Consider the following 24,282-nt stretch of genomic DNA (forward strand, 5'->3'; position numbering starts at 1 on the left):
ATATGGAATCCATTAATAATAAGGATTAATTGTGTATGTTAGTTTCCAAGAATTTATTTTTCTCCCAATTTTAGCTTGAAGTAATTCTGAATATATACAAGATCGGACAATTAAGTTTGTGAAACTTGTTGTAACTTGTTTTGATGTCAGAGGGATATTCATTATGAATTTGCACCAACTGGACAAACAGTTCATCAAGTTTACTATTTAGAAGTGCTGAAAAGGCTGCATGAAAAAGTTAGACGACTTGAACTTTTCACCAACAATTCATGGCTCTTGCATCATGACAATGCACCAGCTCACATGGCACTGTCTATGAGGGAGTTTTTAGCCAGTAAACAAGTAACTGTATTGGAACACCCTCCCTACTCACCTAATCTGGCCCCCAATGACTCCTTTCTTGACCAAAGGAGAAAGGAAATATTGAAGGAAGACATTTTGTTGACATTCAGGATGACTGCTCTGATGGCCATTCCAGAAAAAGTTCTAAAATTGCTTTGAAGTGTGGACTAGGTGCTGGCATCAGTGCATAGCTTCCCAAGGGGAGTACTTTGAAGGTGACCATCGTGATATTCCGCAATGAGGTATGTCGCACTTTTTCTAGGATGAGTTCACGAACTTAATTGTCTGACCTCGTATATTAAATTTTGCTAATTAAAAACTGAGGTGAAGGAGTTGTATATTTTATAAACCGATTGAAGTTGCAATATAATGTGAAAAGTTCAATTGAAGTTGATTTATGTAAACATGTGCTTAACAATAAGTATATATTATAAGCATATGTAAATCATAATATGAAATCTTAAATTGATACACATGATCATATCTGAGTAAACTTTAAAAAAATTTTTATATAGTGCACACAAAAGATAACTAGATTTTTGTTCAAAATGTAGACTACTCTTTCTGTATTTGTAGCATTTTTCTGGATTCTGAGACTCGAAGAGCAATGGGAGAACAAGCTGTAGCTCTTGCTAAAGCAGTACAGTATTCTTCTGCTGGAACTGTAGAATTTCTTGTGGACTCAAAGAAAAATTTTTATTTCTTGGAAATGAATACGAGACTCCAGGTAACAAAAGCTCTGTTTTTTTATTCCTCTCTGTGCCTCTATAATTTACCCTTCCTCAGCCACCCCTCTTTGTTTTATAAAAGTAAAAAATCAACTTCGTAAAATGTTAAATAAAGACTTAAGTTTTTATGCCTGTGCTAAGACATCTGTTAGGAATGACAGATAAGTGCAGGGTTAATTTAATGGTCAGTAGGTAGCCTCTGCTTCGTTACTATTAATACTTCATAAGGGAAATTCCACCGGTTTCTTTCTTGAACCTCTCTCGATGAACCCCATTAGTTAGGGTTCATGGGTTGTTAAGAGATATTACTCTAGATATGATAGACAGAAAAGGATTACGTGCTTATAAATCTTTGGGAAGAGGTCAAGGAGGGAAAGGTACCTGGGGTGAGCTTCCAGAACTATACCACCAACCTGGCTTCCAGGGGAACAGCCACCTCTGCCAGGTACAAGGTTGAGAAGTCAAGTGGCTCCCCTGCAACTGTTGACTTCAGAGACATACTTCCTCACTTCCAGTCAATGTCTCAGGAAGGCACTGGTGCTACAACTAACTGGTGGCTTTCTTTTCTTTTATTGAAATTGTAAACTATAAATACACATAAAGTACATAGAACGCAACATATAGTAAACGAATTATTATAAAGCGAAAAATCCATGTAAGTATCTGCTGAGCCTTGAAATACAAAACCACCAGCACCTGGGCCCCTCCCCCCATCAGTTATTTCTCCTCCATCTTTCTTAGAGCTGTTTACTACTCTTATTGAATTCTGAACACCTCTTTGCATTTTTGTATAGTTCTTCCTTTGAAATGTACATACCTAAGCAGTATAAATAATTTTGCCTATTTTCTTTTTTCTTTCTTTCTTTTTTTTTTTTTTTTAACTTTAAATCAGTGAGATCATGTATAATTTTTTGTACCTGGCTTCTTTTCTCAACATTTTGCTTAGGAGATTCAACCCTGTTGTTTTATTTCTCTCCTGTATGATACTCCTTTGAAGAAAATGGCACTATTTATCTATTTTATTTTTGTGGCTATTTAATTTGTTTCCTGTTGTATGAGATTTGTATTAGTTTTCTAGGGCTGCTGTAACAACTTACCCTTAAAGAACAGAAATTTATTCTCTTAGTTTCAGGGGGCCAGAAGTCTGAAATCAAGGTGTTGACAGTCTCGGTTTCTACTTGGAGGCTCTGAGGGAGCATATCTGTTCTATGCTCCTCTGTTAACCTTTGGTACCTGCTGACATACCTTATTGGCAGCGTACTAGTTACTCCAAATACTGCCTCACTTGTCACATGGCATTCTCCCTGTGTTTCTCTGTCCAAAGTTCCTTCTTTTATAAGTACCTCAGTCACTGGATTTAGTGCTCACCTTACTCCAGTCTGACCTCATCTTAACCTGATTGCATCTGCCAAGATTCTATTTTCAAAAAGGTTGATGTAGGAATAATTCTGTGAGTGCTGGGATCATGTCTTGCAAAACCGAAGAATGGAAGCACAGACCAAGAAGAGGCGAGGAGTGTAAACGAGGATTCTTTATTAAAAGCAAACAGTCGCAGCTCCCAAGCGAGAGGGGGTCCCGATCCGGTTTCCCAAGGTGGGACAAAGGCTCTGGTTTTTGTATCTTCCCTTGCCTGCTTAGAGAAAGGGGCTGGCACTTTTTAATGGAATTCATCTATCAGGTTTGTCCTGTTTGCCCATCCTAAAGGGATTAACGAACCCATTGCTATCTGTCAGATCTATTCTGTTTGTCCAGCTAAAAGGGATTTATGAGATAATTTCTTAACCTCACGGTGCATTCTTATATTTTTGTCCTGGAGTGAAGGAGCCATTCTAGAGCCCGGAGTTTCAGGTTATGGCTGCCTTTTGTTTATTCCACCAGGGACCTCCCTTGTCTGCCTAACAACGTGCTAACTGACCTGTCTGAAGGTTACAGTCACAGGTTCTGAGCCGACATGCATTTTCCAGAGAAACTATTCCATCTAGTATACAATTCAAAAAACATATGTGTGAGGAATTCATTAAGCTTTACGTACATGTTGCATACACTTTTCTCTTTGTATATTATATTTAACAATGAAAAGGTTTTATAGATAAACAAATGGTCTGTGGTGACATAAAATCGATTAGTGATTCCCTAGGACTGAGGGTTGGGGGCCAACTAGGGTTGGTAGGACAGTAGAGAGAGCAGTAGTGACATTTATACTTGAAAATAGGATCAGCTCTTCTTCCCTTTGGCCTTCACTGTGGGTGGAGGTGGAGTTGAGACTCCAGGCCGGAGCTGAGTTGGAGTTAAGTTTTTTTTATCACTGTGCTTATCTTTCACGAACCCCTGGGTTGTGGAGGGTTTTTCCCAGTTCCTATTCCACCCTTAGCTTTAGGATTTTCCTTCCATCTTGTGTTTCACAAGGTGCGTCTCATGCTCTGGCCTCTTTGCCAGAGATGGACTCCTCTTACTTGTTACCGGACTCTAGTTAGCTGCTGGTGGTTGCAGGAAGGATGTTTTCTGCTGTTCTCTTTCAGCGTTGGTTTTACTCAGTCCTGTGTCCTTGGATCTTTAAGGCAGGTTTTCCTCAATGGTCCCACTCTTCCGCTAGTGGTGGGGAACCTAATGGTCTGGGTCCAAAGTACTTTTCAGCCTTTTCCCCAATGGCTATATTCTACATGATATATCTTTTTTCATCCTTTTACTCTCTACCTATCTGAATTCAGACATTTTACATGTGTCTCTGTAAGCAATGTATATTGTTTTTAGCCAAGTTTGCTAACCTTTGCCATGTATCTACATATTTGCTCTATAGAAAGTTAATGTAAACTGCGATACATTTGGGTTTAAATTTACACTCTTTTAAAATGCTGTTTTTGTTCCAACTCTGTAATTATTCTTTTTCTTTTTTTTTGTTTGCTTTTGCAATACTATTATTTAATTCTGTTCCTGTATTAGTTTGAGAGTTATATACACTTCTAATCTATTGGTAGAATCTATCCATATATTACAGCATACGTCCTTAACTCATTCAAGTCTGTTATCCAGCAGTACCTTTCCACCTGCCCCACCAGACTGTATTAAGGACCTTGGAACATTTTAATTCTTTTTATCCTCTCCTGATTTCACAGGACATTTCTCTTATTATTCTCTTATTATTTTAAATAGCTATCATTCATTCAGTTCTACCCATATATTTACCCTTTCCTTTTCTCTCAATTTATTTCTGGACATTTCTATAAGAAATTTAGATGTTTTGTAAGTAAAAAACTTTTTTTCCCTTTGCTTTCAACTACTACCACACTCACTAATGGTCACCAAATGTATGAATGTTTTCCTGTAGTGACCAATTCTGACACTAGGTGAGTGTCCAATTCAATTCAGTGGAGTTGAGTCTGCTGGAGGTAGCATCAGACCCCACAAGTTAAGGCTCAGTCACACAGGACTGAAGATGCCGGTCGTGAGTTCCAGCTTGTCACTTCTACTTCTGACGGACTGGCTATAAATCGGGGTTCCCACGACCCCCTCCTCAGGTTTGATAATTTGCTAGAACAACTCACATAACTCAGGGAAATATTTATTTATATTTATTGGCTTACTATATAGTAAAAGGTAGGATAAAAAATACAGATAAACGGCCAGATGAAGAGACACATGGGGCAAGATCAGGAAGGGTCCCAAGCACAGGAGCTTCTGTCACCATTGATTAGGAGTATGCCCCCCTCCTGGCATGTGGGTGTGTTTGCCAACTCAGAAGCTCTCTGAACTTGAGGGATTTTTATGGAGGCTTCATCATGTAGGCATAATCAATTAACTCATTTTCCAACCCTCTTCCTTTTTCCAGAGTCTGGGGGTGGGGCTGAAAGTTCTAAGCTTTCAATCTTGGCTCGGTCTTTTTGAAGAGCAGCCACCGTTCAGAAGCCCACCAAGAGTCACCTCATTAGGACCAAAGGTGCTCTTATCACTCAAGAAATTACAAGGGATTTAGGTGTGGTGTGTCAAGAACCAGGGTCAAAGACCAAATATTAGCAGGAACCAGAGGCAGAGACCAATGTATTTCTTATTTCACAGATTTGCTTGTGGTAAACTCTTTGTTGACAGCCAGACTTTATTTTGTCTTTACTAATGAAAGGTGTTTTTAGTCTGAAAATTCTTAGTTTGGCCAGTATTTTTTTCACCTTGTTAAAGGTATTATTCCTCTGTCTTTTGTTATTTCTGGTGACACTTCAGCTCTCATTCTACTTTCTGCTTATTTGAAGGTAATTACTTTTAAATTTTAGTAGCATTTATGAATTTCTTTTTTTTTTCTCAGATTTTCTTCAGTTTTTCTCTGATAAATGTGCATATATATACTTGGAATTCATTGAATTTCTTCAGTCTGCGGATTAATATCTTCCAACACTTTTTGAAAATTCTCCACTGTTGTCACTTCTGACATAATCTCTTTTTCATTCTTCTGGATTTCTAATTACACACACACACACACACACACACACACACAAAACACTTTTATGTTAGAACTTCATAGTATACCTTTTGTGTTTTTTACCCTGTCTTTGATATTTTTTCATCCTTTTTGGACATTTTCTTCTGATCTATCTTTCTTACTATTGAGCTGTATTTAAAATTAATCATTTCTTTTCTAATTTCATTTGTTTATATTTCTAGAATTTCTGTTTGGTTCTTTAAAAAGTATGACTTAAAACTTCTCATCTCCTAACTAAATTTTTCAATTTGGCATTTATTTCTTTGAACATAATTAGCTTATTTTTTTTGTAGTATGTGTCTGATCATTTCAGTATCTGAAGCCTTGAGTTTTGTGGCCTCTATTGTCTGTGCTGCTTCTTGCTTGTGATGTCTAGTTCCTTGTGTGCCTTCTTAACTATATACTGATTACGTTAAAAATTGTTCTCATTACTAACTTGAAACCTAGAATGATAGATTCTTTCATATAGAGATTTTTCCATTTTTCTGCCACAGGCCTGTGCACAGTTGTGATTTGTGACTATAGTGATGCAAGTTCAGAGTGTGAGGTTCCTTGTATTCCTGAGGGCATACAAAGTCCAGCTGCAGTTCAAGAGGATGGTGGTTTTATTCCAGTTCACTCTTACCTTGATGTTGCATTCTTTCATGGTCTCACCTTAAAGTGGGGGTGGTTCAGCAATGTCCTCTCTTTTGATAATCCCTGGTCTTTGTGGTGGTATTTTTAATTTCTTGATGCCACCAGAAGGATAGCTTAGATTCATAGTTGTTTTTTCCTGGAATGTCAAATGCCTTTAGGCCAAAATGGTGTTGCCTATTGGACTTAGGTCTCTTTGTTTGCATTTTTGGGTTTTGGCTGATAATTCCTTTTTATATTCTTAATTCTGATTTTTTTTATGCTTCCCTCACCCCGCACGCCTTCCAGTCCAAGTAATTGTAAGCACAGGTTCCAAGAAGTATTTAGAGGTACATTATGCCTGTAGATTAGCTAAATATGTGCCCGGAGTCTCAACACCCCCCAAAACAAAGATCAGTAATTGGATGTTGGGATACTGTTTCAGAAAACTCCTGAACTCACACCCATTCTTGACAGTGGGAAACCCACAGAATGACGCCTGTGCCTCACTGCTGCCTTACTTTTCCCTTCCAGATCACATGCATCTGAGTTTGATTGACACATCCAGGTCCTCATCCAGTTGCACTGAGAGCTGCAGCTGGAAGGGAATCTGGGAATAGGCTGTTTAACCTTCTGTAATCTGTAGTATAGCAGAGTAAGCTGCAAGGAGTTTGGAGTGAAGGTTGAGTACCAGTCCTCCATTTTCATATGAATATAATCACCAAAGTTTTAATCTATAAGTTATGTGTGAAAAAATGAAAAACATTACCCTATTGTAATAATAAAGTATAACTACCAAATAATGATTTTTATGTACTATGGTAGAAATTATGTTTCTAGATGCATTTTGAGACTAATGTCATAAATATTTATAGTTTGTATAGGTATTAACTAAGTAGTTGTTGCTCAAAAATTATGATACTTCCTTTTGAAATCAGTTTTTTAGCTTGTACTCTGTTGTTGTGAATATCATTAGAAATGACAGAATTTTTGCCTTTTGGATATTAATTTGATTTTAATTAAAAATATGTCTCTCTAACTAAATTATCTAATTAGGTAATTAGCTGAGAAGTCATGTTTTTGATCAAAATGGAGATTTATTATGTCATGACTTTATTTATGTCAGACTTTATTAAGCTATGAAAATAAGCTTGTAATATGATTCTGAAGGCAATTTGAAATGCCTATAAAACATTTGTATTTTATTCCAGGTACAAGAGATACTAAATTATTTAATTTCGATACTTTATCATAAATTATGGAATTAATAACCAGTGTCCTTTTTAAGGACACTTTGTTACTGTGTTTTTATGATTTTTTTTTTCCTTTCATTTCTGGCTCATTTATCTCAGCCCTTAAGTTTTTTGTAAGTTTGTCTCATGGTTGTTTTTGATATAGGACCACCAAAATTTAATATTTATATCAAATAATTCTATGCAGTCAATAACAGTTAGGTATTTATCTTTACATTTTGTATCTTGGATGGCTTGCCAGGAAATTATGTTGTATTAATATAGTCTCAAAAAAGATTAAAAATGAATTTCAGAAAAAAGATTCATAAAGATTTTCATGACATGAGATCTGCCAGTACCAAACTCTGTGTTATTTAATATCAAACTTTGATACGTTTGTGTCTCCCATTTAATGTTTAGTAATACTTCTTTTCTCTTTTGCACTTACTGCCAGTGACAGTAATTCTGTCAATTATTAGACAAATTGATTTTGATTTTTTTCCAAATGCATCTGTAAGATGGGATATTTGGTGGTGGGAGGTTGTAACTGAATGGGGGCATGAAAATAGACTCTTGTATTTCATAGTATTTAGAAAGCCATTCTTACGTATTTCAAAGACTTCTTTTTGATATTGTTTAAACAATTCAAATGTTCTTTTAACAGATTATCTCTTTGAAATTTCTTTACTAACCTTAAATTATAATACTTAAGGCACATTCACCAAATTCTTTATCTTCTAAGATATATGTTATCTCTAATTAGTGTTTCAGTTTGAGACTGGAGGGCTGTAATTTTCTTTGTTCCTTTTTTCCCCCTCGAAATGTCTTGATTGAACTGTCACTTTTTCTAAAAGCTTCAGAATGTACACTTTTTTCCCCCTGGTAACACAAATGTGAGAAGCATCTTCACTTTGCTAGATTTCCTTAAGAGTGAAATTTGAAATAACAAATAGAGTTTTTCCTTAAAGAGATATAACACTGAGAAAGTCACCAGGTTTGGTGCATAAATACTTGGTTCAATTGACTGGTTTTGTTTTCATTCTGGTCAGAATTTATGTATCAGAATAACCTATATGTTTGTTTGTTTGTTAAGTCACTGGTTTTCTTTGCTTAAAGACAAAATTCAAGTACTTTAGCATCACAAATCCCTTTTCCCTGTGCCCTTAATCTCCCGTGGGAGCCCTCTTTCCTGCCAATGCCTTACTATGTAGGAGAGACTCCTTTCTGTACCCCAATGTGCCTTTCGGTTTGACCTCTGGGTGCCTTTATCATGTGACTTTCTTTGCTTGGACTGGTCTTGAGTCACTTCTTTAATAGAAGCTCACATATATATCCACCCGGTCACATCTCACCTGTTTCTGCATGTGAAAGATGGATAGACATGTAGGAGAAATACTCAATCAAAAAATACGATTTTGTTAAAATGTTATTTTCATGAACTAAATTATATGTAATTTTGCAGGAATAATTTTAGTTTCTTACTTTATTGAATGATAATACTAACTATTGGTAATACTTGGTAAAAGAAAAATCCCAAATGGTTGAAAAAAGTATCCATTGGAAAAGTAAACTCTCCATATCACAAGTACTTATTTGGTTTCTTGTCTGATCCAGAAAACTTTGTTTCCTAGCAGGATTAACAAATAAATGTAGATATGAAAACATCACAGATATGATTTGTAGCTATTTTTCCTTTACCTGTTGCCTGTCTTTTTGACATTGGCTGTTGTTTTTTACTTCTTATGCAGAAAATTTTTGTTTTTAGATCTTGCCATTGAATTTTTGAATCTTTTTTATCATTTCTGGTGTTGTCATATATGTAAGCTTTTCCTAGTCCATGATAAATTAAACATTTTTTTCCCATGATTTCTTCTAGTACTTATTTCCTCTTTCCTGGGGAAATTTTCACTTCATCTGGATTTTATTTTATTTTATTTTTTAAATGGCTACCTAATAATGTCACAACCATTATAGTGTAATCATTATTTTATGCAGTAATTACAAGTAACCTTCATTATATGAGTATACCGAATTTTCATATGTATCAGATTTATTTACTTGACTGTTTTCTTTTTTTTAACCTTAACCTTACCATTTATTCATGTGCTAGTACCACACTGTTTTAGATGTCTATACGTTATAATACAGTATTTAGTAGGACTGTTTCTTTCTCATTACTTATTTTTCCATATGATGATTTTGAATTAACTTATTTATATTTAAGAGAAGAAAAAGAAATTAAAATGATGAAATTGCTAAGCTATTAGAGAAATGTTTCTAATTTTACACAGAGATATTAATTCCTAAAGAATGTTCTTAATAAAAAAAATCATTATGAGAACCATTTATATTTTTATCATGATATTTCTTCATATCCCAATTTGAAAGACTATATTGTTTCCTTTTTACAAAAATGCATGGAAATTGTCATATTTAATCCTGCTGTCTTCCCTAACTCTTCATTTTTGCTGTTTTTATTATTAGTTTTACATTATTGTAACATAATAATATAATTATTTCTTTTCTGTAGGCATGAGTCTCCCAGTGTTTTCATCTTACTTTTATATTTTAACTTCTGTTCATGGTCGCCACCAGCGTCTTACCATAGCTTCACGATTAATCAGTCTTCATTTTGATTCACCTTATGGTTAGGTTCTTTCTTGTTCTTTCCTTTTTAAGCCGGGTCTTATTTTTGAGAGGTCTCATTGGGTACTGCATTCATTGAATTCTCAGATGGGTGATAAGGTTATGCTTATATTTGAAGGCCTTTCACTTGGATATAAAATATGGGGTTTGAAACAGCTGAATGAACACGTTACTGGCTTTTTGACCCAATATCAATTCTTCAGTAACTATCAAAACCCACAAAAGAAATAGAAAGAAAGGAAAGAGAAATAAAGGAGAAATGAGAAATCACTTGGAAGAAGGAAGACTTTGAATTAATTGATGTGTGTGGGGAACTACAGCTCTGGGCAGGGAACCGGCAGTGCTGCTACGGGAAGAAGAGGCAGGAGAAAGCTTTTGCTTGTCTGCCTTTATTTAGGGACAATTATTCCCTCCCTTTCACAGGAGAGCCTGGTATTGATGGCTCTGACCAATTTTAATGATTTTAACTGATTCTTTTAATATTTTTATATCTTTTTAATAGAAAAACCAATATTGATCCTTCTTGATTTTCTGTTCTTTTTCCTATCAGCTTCCCTTTGTGAAAGATGACATCCGTCATTGCCCTCCTTGCTACACCCAGTGCACAAAATGCACACTCTTACTAGCACCATGTCTTGATTTGGGCTAATTCAGTGTTTGGGATTTTATTATGACCCAGTGTGAAGGCTCTTCACAGCAGCCATGTTGTTACCTAAGATTACTTTCACTTTTGTGCACCATTTTGTTTTCTCTGCAACTAAAAAATGTGTTTGTTTTTTTTTTGCTCAGTTTTCCATATGCTTATCAAGGGTTTAACCATAAATTTGTCCCATGTTTCATTAAATTCAAATATGTTGAGTTTTCTGTCACTTTTGCCGTGTAGAAATTTCTGGTTTCCTTTGACTTGCTATAGTCTGTCCTCTACATTTGAATCTTGGCTTCTCGCTGAAATTTACCCGTCTTGTTCTGAGGAATTCTTGCACTTCTCTTTTTTGGATTTCTTTTCTCCTGTACTTTTGACTTAAACACTGTTGGTTTATTCCCTTTTTTCCTAAAGCATATCTTTAAGTAGCTTCCTGAGAATCAGTGAATAGTAGAAAAATTATATGAGAATTTGCATGAGTGAAAACGACTCTGTATTAACTTATTGTTTAAAAAACAGTAGTTTTTTATTGTGGTATAATTTGCATTTCACAACATTCACGCATTCTGAGTATACAAATGTAGTAGACTGAATGTATCCCTTTGAAATCAATATGTTGAGATATAGACCTCAATGTGATGGTATTTAGAGGTGGGACCTTTTGGAGGTGATCAGGTTGTGAGGGTGGAGCTCTCGTGAATGGGATTCGCGCCCTTATAAAAGAGGCCCTGGAGAGCATTCTTCCCCCAGTCTCTCTTACTGTGTTACAGCAGCCTGAATGCACTAAGGCAACCAGTCAATGAGTTTTAGTAAATTTACAGAGTCATGCTACTAACAGCAGAACCCAATTGTACAACAGTTCCGTCATTCCAGAAAGATCCCTGTACACGTTTGCAGTCACTCTTTTTCCATCCCCAGCCCAGGCAACCATTAATTTACTTTCTGCTTCTAAAGATTTGCCTTTTCTGGACATTTTCTATAAATGAAATCATACAATATGTGGTCTTTTATGACTGACTTGTTTTCCTTAGCATAAATGTTTTTGAGGTTTATTTATACTGTAGTGTATTCCAGTAATTCATTCCTTTTTATCACTGAATAGTATTTCTTTGTGTGGTATCATATATCTTACTTATCCACTCACAAGTTGGTGAATATTTGAATTGTTTCTAATTTTTGGCTATTACAAATAATGCTGCTATGAACATAGAAGTCTTGTGTGGACAAATTGTTTCATTTCTTTGGGGTAGATACTTAGGAATTGCTGGGCTATGTGGTAAATTATGAAACTGTCCAACTATTTTCCAAAGTGACTGCACATTTAAGAGTTCTAGTTTCTCCACATTTCCACATCCTCTTGAACAGTAGTTGTTTGTTTTTGTTTTTAATGTAGCCGTTCTAGTGGATACTATTTCATTGTGGTTTTAATTTGCATTTCCCTAATGCTTGATGATATCAAATCTTTCTTCATGTACTTATTGGCCAGTTTTATATCTCCTTTAGTTGAAATGTTTAATCATACCCTTTGCCCACTTTAAAATTGGTTTATTTGCCTTATTATAGGGCTGTAAGAATTCTTTATATAGTCTTGATACAGATATATGATTTGCAAATACTTTCCCCCTGTGGCTTGTGCTTTTATCTTCTTAATGGTGTCATTTGAAGCACAAAATTTTTAAATTTTGATGAAGCCCAATTACCAAGTTTCTTTTTTTTTTTTTTTTTAATAGATTGTGCTCTTGGTGTCATACCTAAGAAATCTTTGCCTAAAAGATTTTCTCCTTTTTTTTTTCCCTCCTAGAATTTGAGTATAGAACTCTGGATTGCAAATAATTTTTTGCAAATAACTGCAAATAAATTTTTGCTTTATTTTAATTTATACTGTGGATATTGAAATGTATCCTGATTCTTGATCACTTGGTAAAAAAATTTTTTTTAACTCTAGAAGCTTGTGAGATCTTTTCTTTGTCCCTAGTTGTGGTCAAAACTGCTAGTTGGTCAAATCTACTACTGGTAAGGAAAAATGGCTTTTATCTTTTTATTTATTAACATTATAAACTTTTGATACCTTTTCTTTACATTCCTGGAATAAATTTTAATTACACATAGTGATTTTTCTTTAGTATGTTGCTGGATTTTTTGTGCTAATATAATTGATTTGAATTTTTATTTTTTAAATACTGCCTTTACCTGATTTGAGTAAAATAAAGTTATATGTATATTTGGAAACTAACTGTAGGAATAGTTTCTTTTTCTAGGGTCTAGTTAATACAATCATCCACTACTTAATGATCGGGATATGTTCTGAGAAATGCATTGTTAGGTGATTTTGTTTTTCTGTGAGAACATCAGAGGCACTCACACAAACCTAGGTGGCTTTGCCTCCTACACACCCAGCCTGTGTGGTATAGCCATTGCTTCTAGGCTGCATGCCTGTAAGCACGTTACTGTACAAAACAACGTGAGATTAAGTCAGCACAAGAGAGAATGATGCAATCAAGAGATGCAGCCAGCGTGTGATGTGTGAGGCTGCTGCTGGCGGAACACAGCATACTGTTTGCCAGCGAACTTTAAAAAAAAAAAAATAAGTAGAAAGAGTACACTCCAAATAAATGATATAAAAAAGTATAGCATCGTAAATACATAAACCAGCAACAGAGTTATTTATTATCATTATCAAATAGTACGTGCTGTCCCTAATGGTACGCGCTGTACGTTTGTTTACAACAGCATCGCCACAAGCACATGAGTAATGCGTTGCGCTACAGCCTCACTAAGTGATAGTGAATTTTCAGCTCCGTTGTAATCTTATGAGACCACTGTCATGTACGTGCTCTGTCTTGGACAGAAACGTCATTATGCGGCATGTGACTGTAATAGGCATCATCTGTTTGTTAAAAATTAGAACTCCGTTGTGAATCCACTTGATAATGGTATCTTTCTCAGTGGTAGGTCTTTAGACATCTTTCTGATCCCTTCTATGGTAGACTTCCAGTATTTTATGAGGTAATAACCATCTTTTAAAAATCAAGGTTGTTAAAGGTTATTGATTTATTCTTCTGTCTTTTCTCTTTTTTCTTTATTTACTGGATCTTTTTGATTCAGAAAGAGATATATGAAGATCATCATAACTTAAAAAAATAAATTTTTTTAGAGCAGTTTTAAGTTTACAATTAAGTACAAAGAGTTCCCCTATACCCCCTTAACTTCCCCTTCCCCATTTTCCCGTTATTAACATCTTATATTAGAATGGTATATTTGTTACAATTGATGAGCCAATATTGATACATTGTTATTAACTAAGGTCCATAGTTTACATTAGGGTTCACTCTTTGTGTTGTACATTCTATGGGTTTTGATAAATGTATGATGACATGTATCCACCATTACAGTATCATGAAGAATAGTTTCACTGTCCTAAAAACGCTTGCATCCAAGACATCTTTGCATTTCTTTCCTTGGCTCTTTTCACTCTTGCGTCTTTCTTTCCTTTCTTTCTTTCCCCCTTTGCTTTCTTCTTTCCCCTGCTCCCTCCTTGTATCTCTCTTTCTGCCTCTCTCTTTTTTCCTCATGGTAATTTTCAAACATATGAAGCTGCTTAAGAATAGCAAGAGTAAAGGCCCATGAATCTGTAACCTAGCTTCGTGTTTACTTTACCATATTGTTTCATGTTTGCCTTCTTTTCCCTGTTATCCCCTTTTAGCTAGAGTATTTTAACACAAGTCTCAGACAGTACATAATTCCATTGATTACTTAAGTATACATCTCTAAGTTTTCATTGATTTCTAATAATGTTTACTTTACATATTTATTTACAGTAATTTGATACGTATAAATTTATGACTATTTTACATGAATTGTGTGCCTTTCATCATTACATAATATCTTTATCTTATTTAAAGGTTTTAATCTTAAATTCCAGCTTGATTCTGTTATGTTGCATGTAACTGTGTACTCTGACTTTCTAACGCTAAAGATCCTCTGAGGCAAATTCATACTTCCAGGCTAATATTTTACTTTCTTTGTAGTTTTCCTCTGTTTTCAAAGCCCCTTTTTAGCTTCTGTATACACAGGCCCCAGACATGTCTCTCATTTACTATAGCTTCCCTATCTTTCCCCTTTTTTGAGATTTCTGCCCTAGTTCATTTGTTTAAAAATTACATGAAATGTCCTTAACTGGACTGTATGGATGATATATTCTGACATGTCATATCCTCAAATATACTCGTATTTCTTTAGTCCTGAAAGGGGAATGGTACTTAATAGAGTATAGGATTCTTAGGTTTTTGTTTTTGTTTTTTAATAGATTATGCTTTCTACTGTGTTCTAGCTTTTCAATGTTAAGTCTGACATCATTCTGATTTCTCTTCCATTGTCGATAATGTAATCTGGCTGTCTGAAAGGTGGCCCAATTTTATTTAATCACTGGAATTCAAGATTTTTTTTTCTCAACCAGGATACACCTAGGTGTATGTTTATATCCATCAATTCTGCCTTTTACTCCATGTGACCTTTCAGTGTACAGATTCAAGTGTTTCTTCATGTCAGGGAATACTTCTTTTGTTAACGGTTTTCTTTCCTCATCTATTAGTTTTCTCCTTCTGGAACTCCTGTTATTTGCAGGTTAGGTGTACCAGATAAGCCCTCAATAGCTCGTATCTTTTCTGTCATGATTACTCTTATTTTGCATTTGTATTCTGTTTTCTTGATATTATTTCTTTATACTGTTCTTCCAGGCTACTAAGCCGAGTTTCAATTAATTCCATCTCAGTGATCATCTCCTTTGAGTACTTGGCTGAATTGCATAATTGAGAAATCATGTCATTTTTTCCCAGAAAGTGTAATTGTGTGTGCATGTGTTGCTACTATTTAATCCATCTCATATTTGGTTTTCCTTTTTTCCTGCTGTCTTCTGTTTTTCCCAGCATTATTGTCTTTTCCAAAGAATCCTACCTTCTTATGATGTGTCCAATGTAGAACAACTTTGGTTTTGTCATTTTGGCCTCCAGCAATGTTTCAGGCTAAATTTGCTCTTGGACCTACTTGTTCTTCTTTCTGGCAGTTCAGGGTATCCGGAGAGTTATCTTCCAACACCACATTTCAAATGAATTGATTTCCTTCCTATTATCCTTCTTCACTGTACAAACTTTCGCATCCATACGTTGTAATTGGGAATATGAGGGTGTGGGTGAGCCTAGCCTTGGTCTCTAATGATACATCTTTGTTCTTGGCGATCCTTCCTAATTCTTCCATTACTGACTGCCCTTCTGAGTGTCATCCTTCTCTTGATTTCGTTCAGCCTTCTCCATTTGTATTGATGACTGAACCAAGGTAGGCAAAATCTTTAACAATTTCAACGTCTTCATTTAAAGTTGTATATTCTGTAGTCACCATTTTTGTCTTCTTGATGTTCAAATGCAGTTCTGCTTTGGCACTTTTCTTCTTTTACTTTCATCGTTTGAAGTTATTTCAAATCATTACTACTTTCTGCCAGTAACATTGTCTCATATGCATATCTTAAGTTTTTGATATTTCTTCCACCAGTTTTTACTTCTCCTTTTCTGAGTGCAGCCCAGTTATTACTTATTTTCCAGATGATAAACTGAACCATAAATTAATTAATAACAAGGCGATTTTCACTGACACTCTTGAATATAGTCATTATTTTCAAGGTGAGTGTCCAGGAATCGGTGTGTTGGGGGCCTGAATATACTTTTTCAAATATGTGTGTGTGTTTGTGATTGTTAATTTCCAAATTAGATCATTTTTAAATTTTAGTTTTTTGGAAGAGTGGCCTTTATATAGTCTACAAATTGTATAAGAGTCAGAAAACTCCCAAATAGAATGGAATGAGATCTTACAGTAATTAAATGCCCAGACGTGGTCAGCTGGCTATTCCATATCTGTGAGAACAGAGAGCTAATTGTCCCACTTTTGTTAAACCTTAGTCAGTTGCTTATGTTGATTACTACAGTGAAGGAGAAATCTGCTTTTGCCCTGGAAGAAAAAGTGCAATAGAATTGTTGAAATTTTTGGAGGCCAGACACCTCCACATCCCATCAGAGATAATTCTGCATAATATAGAACCTTCACAGTTCTGAAGGATTTTACAAACACTTTCTTAGCAACTTGATGGCTAAAAGGGTAAGTCCTTTGCTATTCATTTATTTAAAAATTGAGAATTATTGTAACTCAAATTGAGGTTTGTAAGAATTGACTATGACTGAACCAATATCATATTCTAATTTCAGAGCAGTTTTAGATTTAAAAAATATTCAAGACTTTCCACACTAAAAAAGTTTGATCTTTTGTGGAGTTGGAGTGTCAGACTGAGGGAATAATTGGTGAAAATAGAAATTATAGGGAAATGAATTTATAACTAATTTGTAAAATTCCATTCTTGCCAAAAGGGATGTTTTAGATCTGGGCAGAAGATGACCTTTTTGATTATATTTAAAGTCATAGAGGCCAGGGTTCTCAGACTGGCTAGAATAAGCCAGAACTGGGATGTTTTGGAATATTTCATGTCAATCTCCTAGGAGACTGAGAATACAAAGTAGGGTATGTTATACTTTCCCTTAATATGTATTGAATCTTATTAGAAAGATGAAGGAAAGAAGTGTTTATTATACAGATATGAATAGGTACACTTGTCAGGCACTTTCAGTTAGGTTTTTATTTTAAAGCATATTATAAAGTATTTTGGGCTCTTACCCAGTTTCTAATTTTTAAGATTTGTTCCTATATTAGTTTCCTAGGGCTGCAGTAACAATGTACCACAGACTGATTGGATTTTGCAGCAGATAGATACTTATTTCCTCACAGTTCTGGAGGCTAGAAGTCTAAAATTCAGGTGTTGGCAAGGTTGGTTTCTACTGGAGGCCTCTGTCTTTGGCTTGCAGATGGAGTCTTCTTTCTGGGTTTCATATGGTCTTTCTTCTGTTGTCTTTGTCCTGATTTCTTCTAAGGACATCAGTCATGTTGGATTAGGGCCCACCCTAATTAATCTCATTTTACTTTAATTGCCTCTTTAAAGACCCTGTCTCCAAATACTGTCATATTCTAAGGTACTAGAGCTTAGGACTTCAACACATGAATTTTGGGAGGGGGGCGTAAGGGGAACACAATTCAGCCTACAACAGTTCCCTTATCCTTTCTTATCTGATTATTTGTTTTGGGATGAACAGGAAAACTCTGTAACAGAATTGGTTCAGTTTTCACTGCCACTCTTGAATATAGGCTTTATTTTCAAGGTGAGTTTATAGGACTGGTGAGTCGGGGCTTATTTCCCAACAGGCTTTTTCTCTTTGAGTCCTGAGGATCAAAATCTAATAACTTTAGATCTTTATTTTGTAATCCTGTATTCTCAGGAGGTGAAACTTCAGAATTAATAGGTACGTGTTAGATTCTGTTCTGGACAAATAATGTCGGTAAACTGAAAGAGCAGAACTAAAAATAAAGGCATCAGTTTCCTTTTAGGTGGAAATAACAACAAACTAAAAAGGTAGAGACCTATTATGCCACTTACCGAATGAAACTCAATTTATATAACAGGACACTTTCCTCATATTTCAACAGGTAATCACACCTATGCTGCTTTGCTGAGTTGAAGCAAATAAGTTCTGCCTACAAAAGATAGCTTTCACAAACCAAGTCTTTGTAATATCTGTCAGTTTAGAATTTGATGTATTTAATAAAGATGTTACTTAAAATTGTATTAACTTAAAATCACATTATTAAAATATTAGAACTTCCTAATATTCACTCACCTTCTACCTCTTGTGTTTCATTTGCATCTCCGTAAAAGGACAGTGGAGTATTGAGCATTTGTGCACACGGAGGGAAACTGAGATTTCAGTGCCATACAGATGTTAGTTATGGTTTGTACGTTGGGTCTCCCAGTTTTGGGAACAGTTTCTGCTTTGACTCAGCAATTGGGCCACTGCTCTCCCCATTACTACGAACAATTACTACCAAATATCCATCCATTCAAGGCACTTTGAACACTTTTCATCACCCTCCTTTCTACTGGCCAACTTAACACATATTTCATCCATCTGACTTCACACTTCTTTGTGACTTTTTTCCTTTTAAACTTCTGTCAATGTTAATTCTCATGTGCAGTTAAGTGGGTAATTAAAATTTGTCTGACTTTTACTTCCTTTGAGGAATACTTGCCTGTTATTAAGTTACCTATTCTTAAAATTTTAGGACTTGCTACGTAAATAACACAATAAAACATTTAAAAGTTTAAGTCAGAGAAAATGCATTTAACAAATTTTCTGCTGTTGATCATTTTTATTTATACACAATGGGAGGATTCTGGTTGAAGAGAAAATAAAGTTAAGTCAGTTGTCTTTATTTTAATAATATTTTATAATATAAAGGCAAACCTCTAATTACTGCTTTAATTTTTATAAACTTATTTTGAAATTATTTCAGATATACAGAATTGTCCATCTGAAAATTGCACAATTGCAAAATATTACAAAGAAGTTTTGACCAACCTTCACTAACACTTGCATTTCCTTTATCCTTACATCTAGATCTGTATCTATATATTTATATCTGTCTTCTTTACCTGAAACATTTAAGAGTAAATTGCAAGCCTTGTGCCCTTTTACTCCTTTCCTAAAAACAAGAAAATTCTTTTCATTACCATAGTACCATTATCAAAATTAGGATATTAACCTTGACATATTACTATCATCTAATCTGTGCATCATATTCAAATTTCGTAAGGTGTCCCACTAATGTCTATTATAGTAAAAGAAAAATTCTCATCCAGGATCCTGCATTATATTTACTTGTCAAGTTTCTTTACTACTCTCTCTACACTTGGAACATTTCCTTAGTCTTTTTTTTTAGTCTTTTTTGTCAGCTATAATCTTTATGTGATTTTAATGACCACAGGGCATTTATTTTATAGAATGCCTTTCATTTTGTGTTTGTTTGCTTTCTCATGATTATATTCAGGTTTGCCATTTTTGGCAGGAATACTACAGAAATGATACTGTCCTGTTCTGAGCAGCACATAGGAGACACACGATGTCTATTACCAGTTCTATCACTGGTGACGTTGGCTTGGTCAAGGTGGTGTCTCGCACATTTCTCCACCAAAGAGTCACTGTTTTTCCCTTTGTCATTAATAAGTATCTTACAGGGAGCTTCTTTGAAACTCTGGAAATAACTTATACTTTTACTCCTTAGTTTTAGATACTTCCTACTTTGCATTTAATGAGGAATAAGGCTAAAGATTACAGTGGCAGAATTTATGATTATAATTCTTAGAATCATGAAGGTAGGTAAATGACAACACAGTCCCAGAAAGATTGTTCATTACTATCGAAATTTGATACATTAAGAACTAAGAGGTGACGTGAAACCTAATGTACCTCACCATTGCATTTGAAAATCTCAGTTATTTATTTTTTGGGAAATACATTTGAACCAACAGATTAGTAAGAGAGTGGCAGAGGTATAGACACAAACACTGAGAGTAGTGACAACTTGATTGTAATCAAGAAGATAAAACTAAATTAATATAGCAAATGTATAAAAAGCTAGCTGACTGTGACCACCTAACGTAGGCGTATAGAACTATACCTACTCATTCTAGTCCTGGAATGTGATTCTGTCCTGTAATACAGTATTTGATGATTATAGTTATATGTACCTTTTTGAACAAAAGATTTCATGGTGAGATGGGGCATTGCCGGAACAGATTGATTTATCAGCTATTAATAGATCCTGCAGAGTAGCATTACCTTGATGACTATATCCCAATCAGTAATTTGCCTTTGAGGATTCAGAAATTCTAACTTAGTAAGTAGGGCTTACTCTTTCTCCTCCTTCTTCTTCTTTCCCCTCTTCTTCCTTTTCCTTTTCCACTTCCTCCCCCTCTTCCTCTTCCTCTTCTGGTTAGGTCTTAACTTTTGCTGACTAAATCACAAGATTTTTATATGCCAGAATGTCAATATATTAATCTCCATTGCATAATCTTACTATCTCTTGGGTCCCTTTAATCATATGTTTCTTTCAACTAGCACAGATTTCTGTTGGGTAGGAAAACGGTATATGAACCAGGTTCTGGTGAGGATAGGTTCATACTACGGGCATTTAGTTTCATATTTGGAATGTTTAAGGCATTGTTTCTGAAAATGTGTTCCATAGAATTGACAACACACAAAGTACTGTACAAAAGAAGGAGGCGTGTGGTTAAAGAAGTGCTATACAGTATCCTCCTCTTGGAGAATCCCAAGGCATATTGACAGATTAATGAGCCCGAGGAGTCTTTCTTTAATAGTAACCCGTTTAACTTAGGTTAACTCAGTGTTTCCCAAGTAGAAGTGACACAGAACACAGACCTCTCCACCCCGCCACACATATACATATAATAGCCCTCAGAATAAATGTTTATTAGCATCAGACTTTTATAGTAAGATTTTTCTGCTAGGTGGGATAAGATGAACATGTTGGCTTACTAGACACCAATCTGACTTCTTTTTTTTATAACATGTTGTTCCAGTTAGCCACTTTCACTTTCTGTTGATCTTCCCTCCCTCTCTTCTGTCCCTTCCTCCCTTCCCTTCTTTTCTTTCTTTTTAAAGATATTTTTAAAACTTCTATTGAATTATATTTTGGCCTGGTAGCCATATTGTCTCTTTATATATCTGTGTTCTGATGTCTTAAAGTATTGAGTTTAACTTGCACAGGAGACTATTTCTAAATTCTCGGGGATTGGGGATATACATTGTTTATTTAAACAATGTTACACTTACAAGATTCCTGATATAACACAGGGTCTAAGGGAAATATTTCACATATCTTGTTGAATAACTTCAGAATTCTATTAAAATATATTTAGAAAGATTTCTTTAAAAAATATTTAAAGATATATTAATGTTTTACTTTTAAAAAGATGTTTCTCTTACCTGAAAAAATTCAGGCATATTAGACTGTTTTGTAGACTTTAACAATGCTTGAACCTAAGTAGATATTTTTTAAAATACTGTTAAGTAGTGATTTTGCCTCGAGCAGTCAGTTATTATTTTAATTATCTACTTAAAATTATTTTATTTTGAAATACTTGTAGCTGACTAATTTAGATTGTAAAATGTTGTTACGTTTCTGTTATATACTATGTTCAGTTAAAGTGGGTCCATTTTTGGATTCCATTCATGGGTCTAATATACTTTTTTCTAATGTAGTTATAGAGAGGTATCTAAGGTAGCACAGAGCCTTATAATGAATTTGGTTCTTTAAACTTCCATAATAATATATTTTATAAAAGACAACAGCACATAATTTTATAGCTAATTATATTTACTCCATGCTTTCTTATGCGTCTTTCCATGAAGAAGAACAGGAAGGTCAAATTGTCTCTGGAGTAACATAAATTCCAATGCTACCTCCACCACTTAGCATAGATGTGACTCTGGATTTACTGCCTCATTCATCCGTTCGATATATATTTATTTGTCTAGTATACATTATGTACTTTTCTGAGCACTAGACACAGAAAGATGAAATTAAAGCATTCACTTAGCTTTTAAAATTGTTTTCTCACCTAACAGAGATGTGTGAATAGTATTGATACAAAGCCCTTGGCACATAGTAGGTTCACCTCTTGAATACTTAGAGTGGCAAGATGCTTTTTCCCGTGAAATTTGTTTCTAGCAATAATAGAGGGGGCTTTACAATTGTTCCTTTCTTATTATACTCAGCATATAGAATCTTGTTTTTCGCAAAACCACAATTTGCTTTCAAAAATGCATTTTTCAACTATCTCGTAAGATCGTTATTTAGTGTCACATTTATTTTACAAAGTGTAGATGCTTATTTTAGTGATGATTTGTCATTAAAATTATGTCAAAATGTCTTAAAATGTTGTTGAAACTGTAAACAAACTCATAACACACACAGAGCTAATTATGGATGCCATCTGTTTATTTTTACAAAGCTTTTTTTTTTTTAAAGACCATGGCATTGTCTGCTTATGATAAGCTTCAAGATTATTATAATGACTAAGTCCTGTCCTTCAATTAGTGTGGTTGAGGATGAGAAGACAATTCGTTTGTTCACTGACCTTTTCCTGTGTCAGAGTGTATGAAATATGACATGCCATGATAAAGAAACTATTGTGAAGTGCATTTAGAACATGCTTAATTTTTATGAGAAAAGAGATTGGTTACAAAGCAGCAGATGTGGCCGAAGTTTTATTTAAATTTTTCAAACTTACTCAGATCTTCAGGTGAAAGATTATCTGCTCTTTACCAACGCTGTAAGTGGCTTGATTTTAGCTCAGTTAAGCTTAGGAACCTGTAAGCCATCGATCCCATTTACAATGATGTGTATCCCTGTGAGTATCCCTATGTGTCAGTGCATGTTTTTGTACATGTGTATCCTATGTGTTAGTGTGGAAGGCCAGGGATCCCCATGACAGCATCATCCAAAGTAGTTATCAGCAATTTGCTGAGAGAGCACAGTGATTTCACTGGCTCGGTTTTGCTATTGTGCATGCTAAGCACTCCCCATGTAAGTCTGGAGGGAAAACAACCTGCAGGATCCATCTGCTCCTTTCTGCTACACTGCATTGATGTAAGAGTACGCTAATCTGGTTGCTTGTCAGGACAGGTTAGTGAAAGCATGCAAGCGGGTGAGACTTAGGCTAGACTAGTGCTTTGGAAAATCATAAGCTGCCTCTATAGATGCCATGCTAAGTGTAGCAGAATAGGTTGATTATCAGCCACATTGAGAATTGCAGTTAAATATGTAATTTTCAGTCACAAAGCAGTTTCAAAATTTAAAGTGTTAAACATTGCTGGACCACAGCTAATTAAAAATGGGGAAAAGTAATGCAGATGGTTTACAAATACTTCTTTGGTGTTAGTTTTTCTTATCATGCTTTGTACTCTATGGTGTTTGTTCTTTAATTTTCTCTCTTGGATTTTTAGTCAAATATGAATAAATGTTAAATGTAATTAACTTTATTTTACCCAGAAATTGTTCTTGCTTATTTCTGTTTGTTTGCCTTTTCCTACACCTATTGACTGGCAGATCTTGGCCTTGCAGGTTGAACATCCTGTCACAGAATGCATTACTGGCCTGGACCTAGTCCAAGAAATGATCCGTGTTGCCAAGGGTTACCCTCTCAGGCACAAACAAGCTGATATTCCCATCAACGGCTGGGCAGTTGAATGTCGGGTTTATGCTGAGGTAAAATGAATGATATTGGGAGGAAGGATGGTGGTTGTATCCCAAGTCATGAGACCTCAGGTATAGCTAGACAACAAAATAGAGTTAGGGTTTTAGAACTCTGTCAAGTATTTGATTATTTAACTCAGAATTGAACCAGAGAAAAGGTTAGATAATTTTGACATAATCCAAAATTGTTCTAAATGATTGAGTTTAACTAATTTTCCTGGATTTTCCTGGATAGAGACATGGTTACTGAGCAGTTTAAGGGGCGACAAAGCATTAAATATTTTTGTGATACAATGGACCATTGTTTTTGTTTTGTTTGCTTGTTTCAAACCACGTTTGAAATAAACAGAAGCATTTATTTCTGTGTGTGTGCGTGTGTGTTTAAAAGCCTACCCTGGGTACACA

The 24,282-nt window shown here is 35.0% G+C and overlaps 1 protein-coding gene across 1 annotated transcript in view; it reads left to right on the forward strand.

Annotated features, from left to right (window-relative positions):
• Positions 1-24,282, forward strand: part of PCCA (propionyl-CoA carboxylase subunit alpha) — a 341,190-nt gene that overhangs the window by 142,159 nt on the left and 174,749 nt on the right. Inside the window, exons 15-16 of the mRNA XM_033104125.1 lie at positions 919-1,069; positions 23,746-23,889. Of these exons, the coding sequence (XP_032960016.1) occupies positions 919-1,069; positions 23,746-23,889 (295 nt within the window). The remainder of the gene's footprint in view (positions 1-918; positions 1,070-23,745; positions 23,890-24,282) is intronic.

This window comes from Rhinolophus ferrumequinum, chromosome 4, assembly GCF_004115265.2.
Source record: "Rhinolophus ferrumequinum isolate MPI-CBG mRhiFer1 chromosome 4, mRhiFer1_v1.p, whole genome shotgun sequence".
NCBI classification, from domain to species: Eukaryota; Metazoa; Chordata; class Mammalia; order Chiroptera; family Rhinolophidae; genus Rhinolophus; species Rhinolophus ferrumequinum.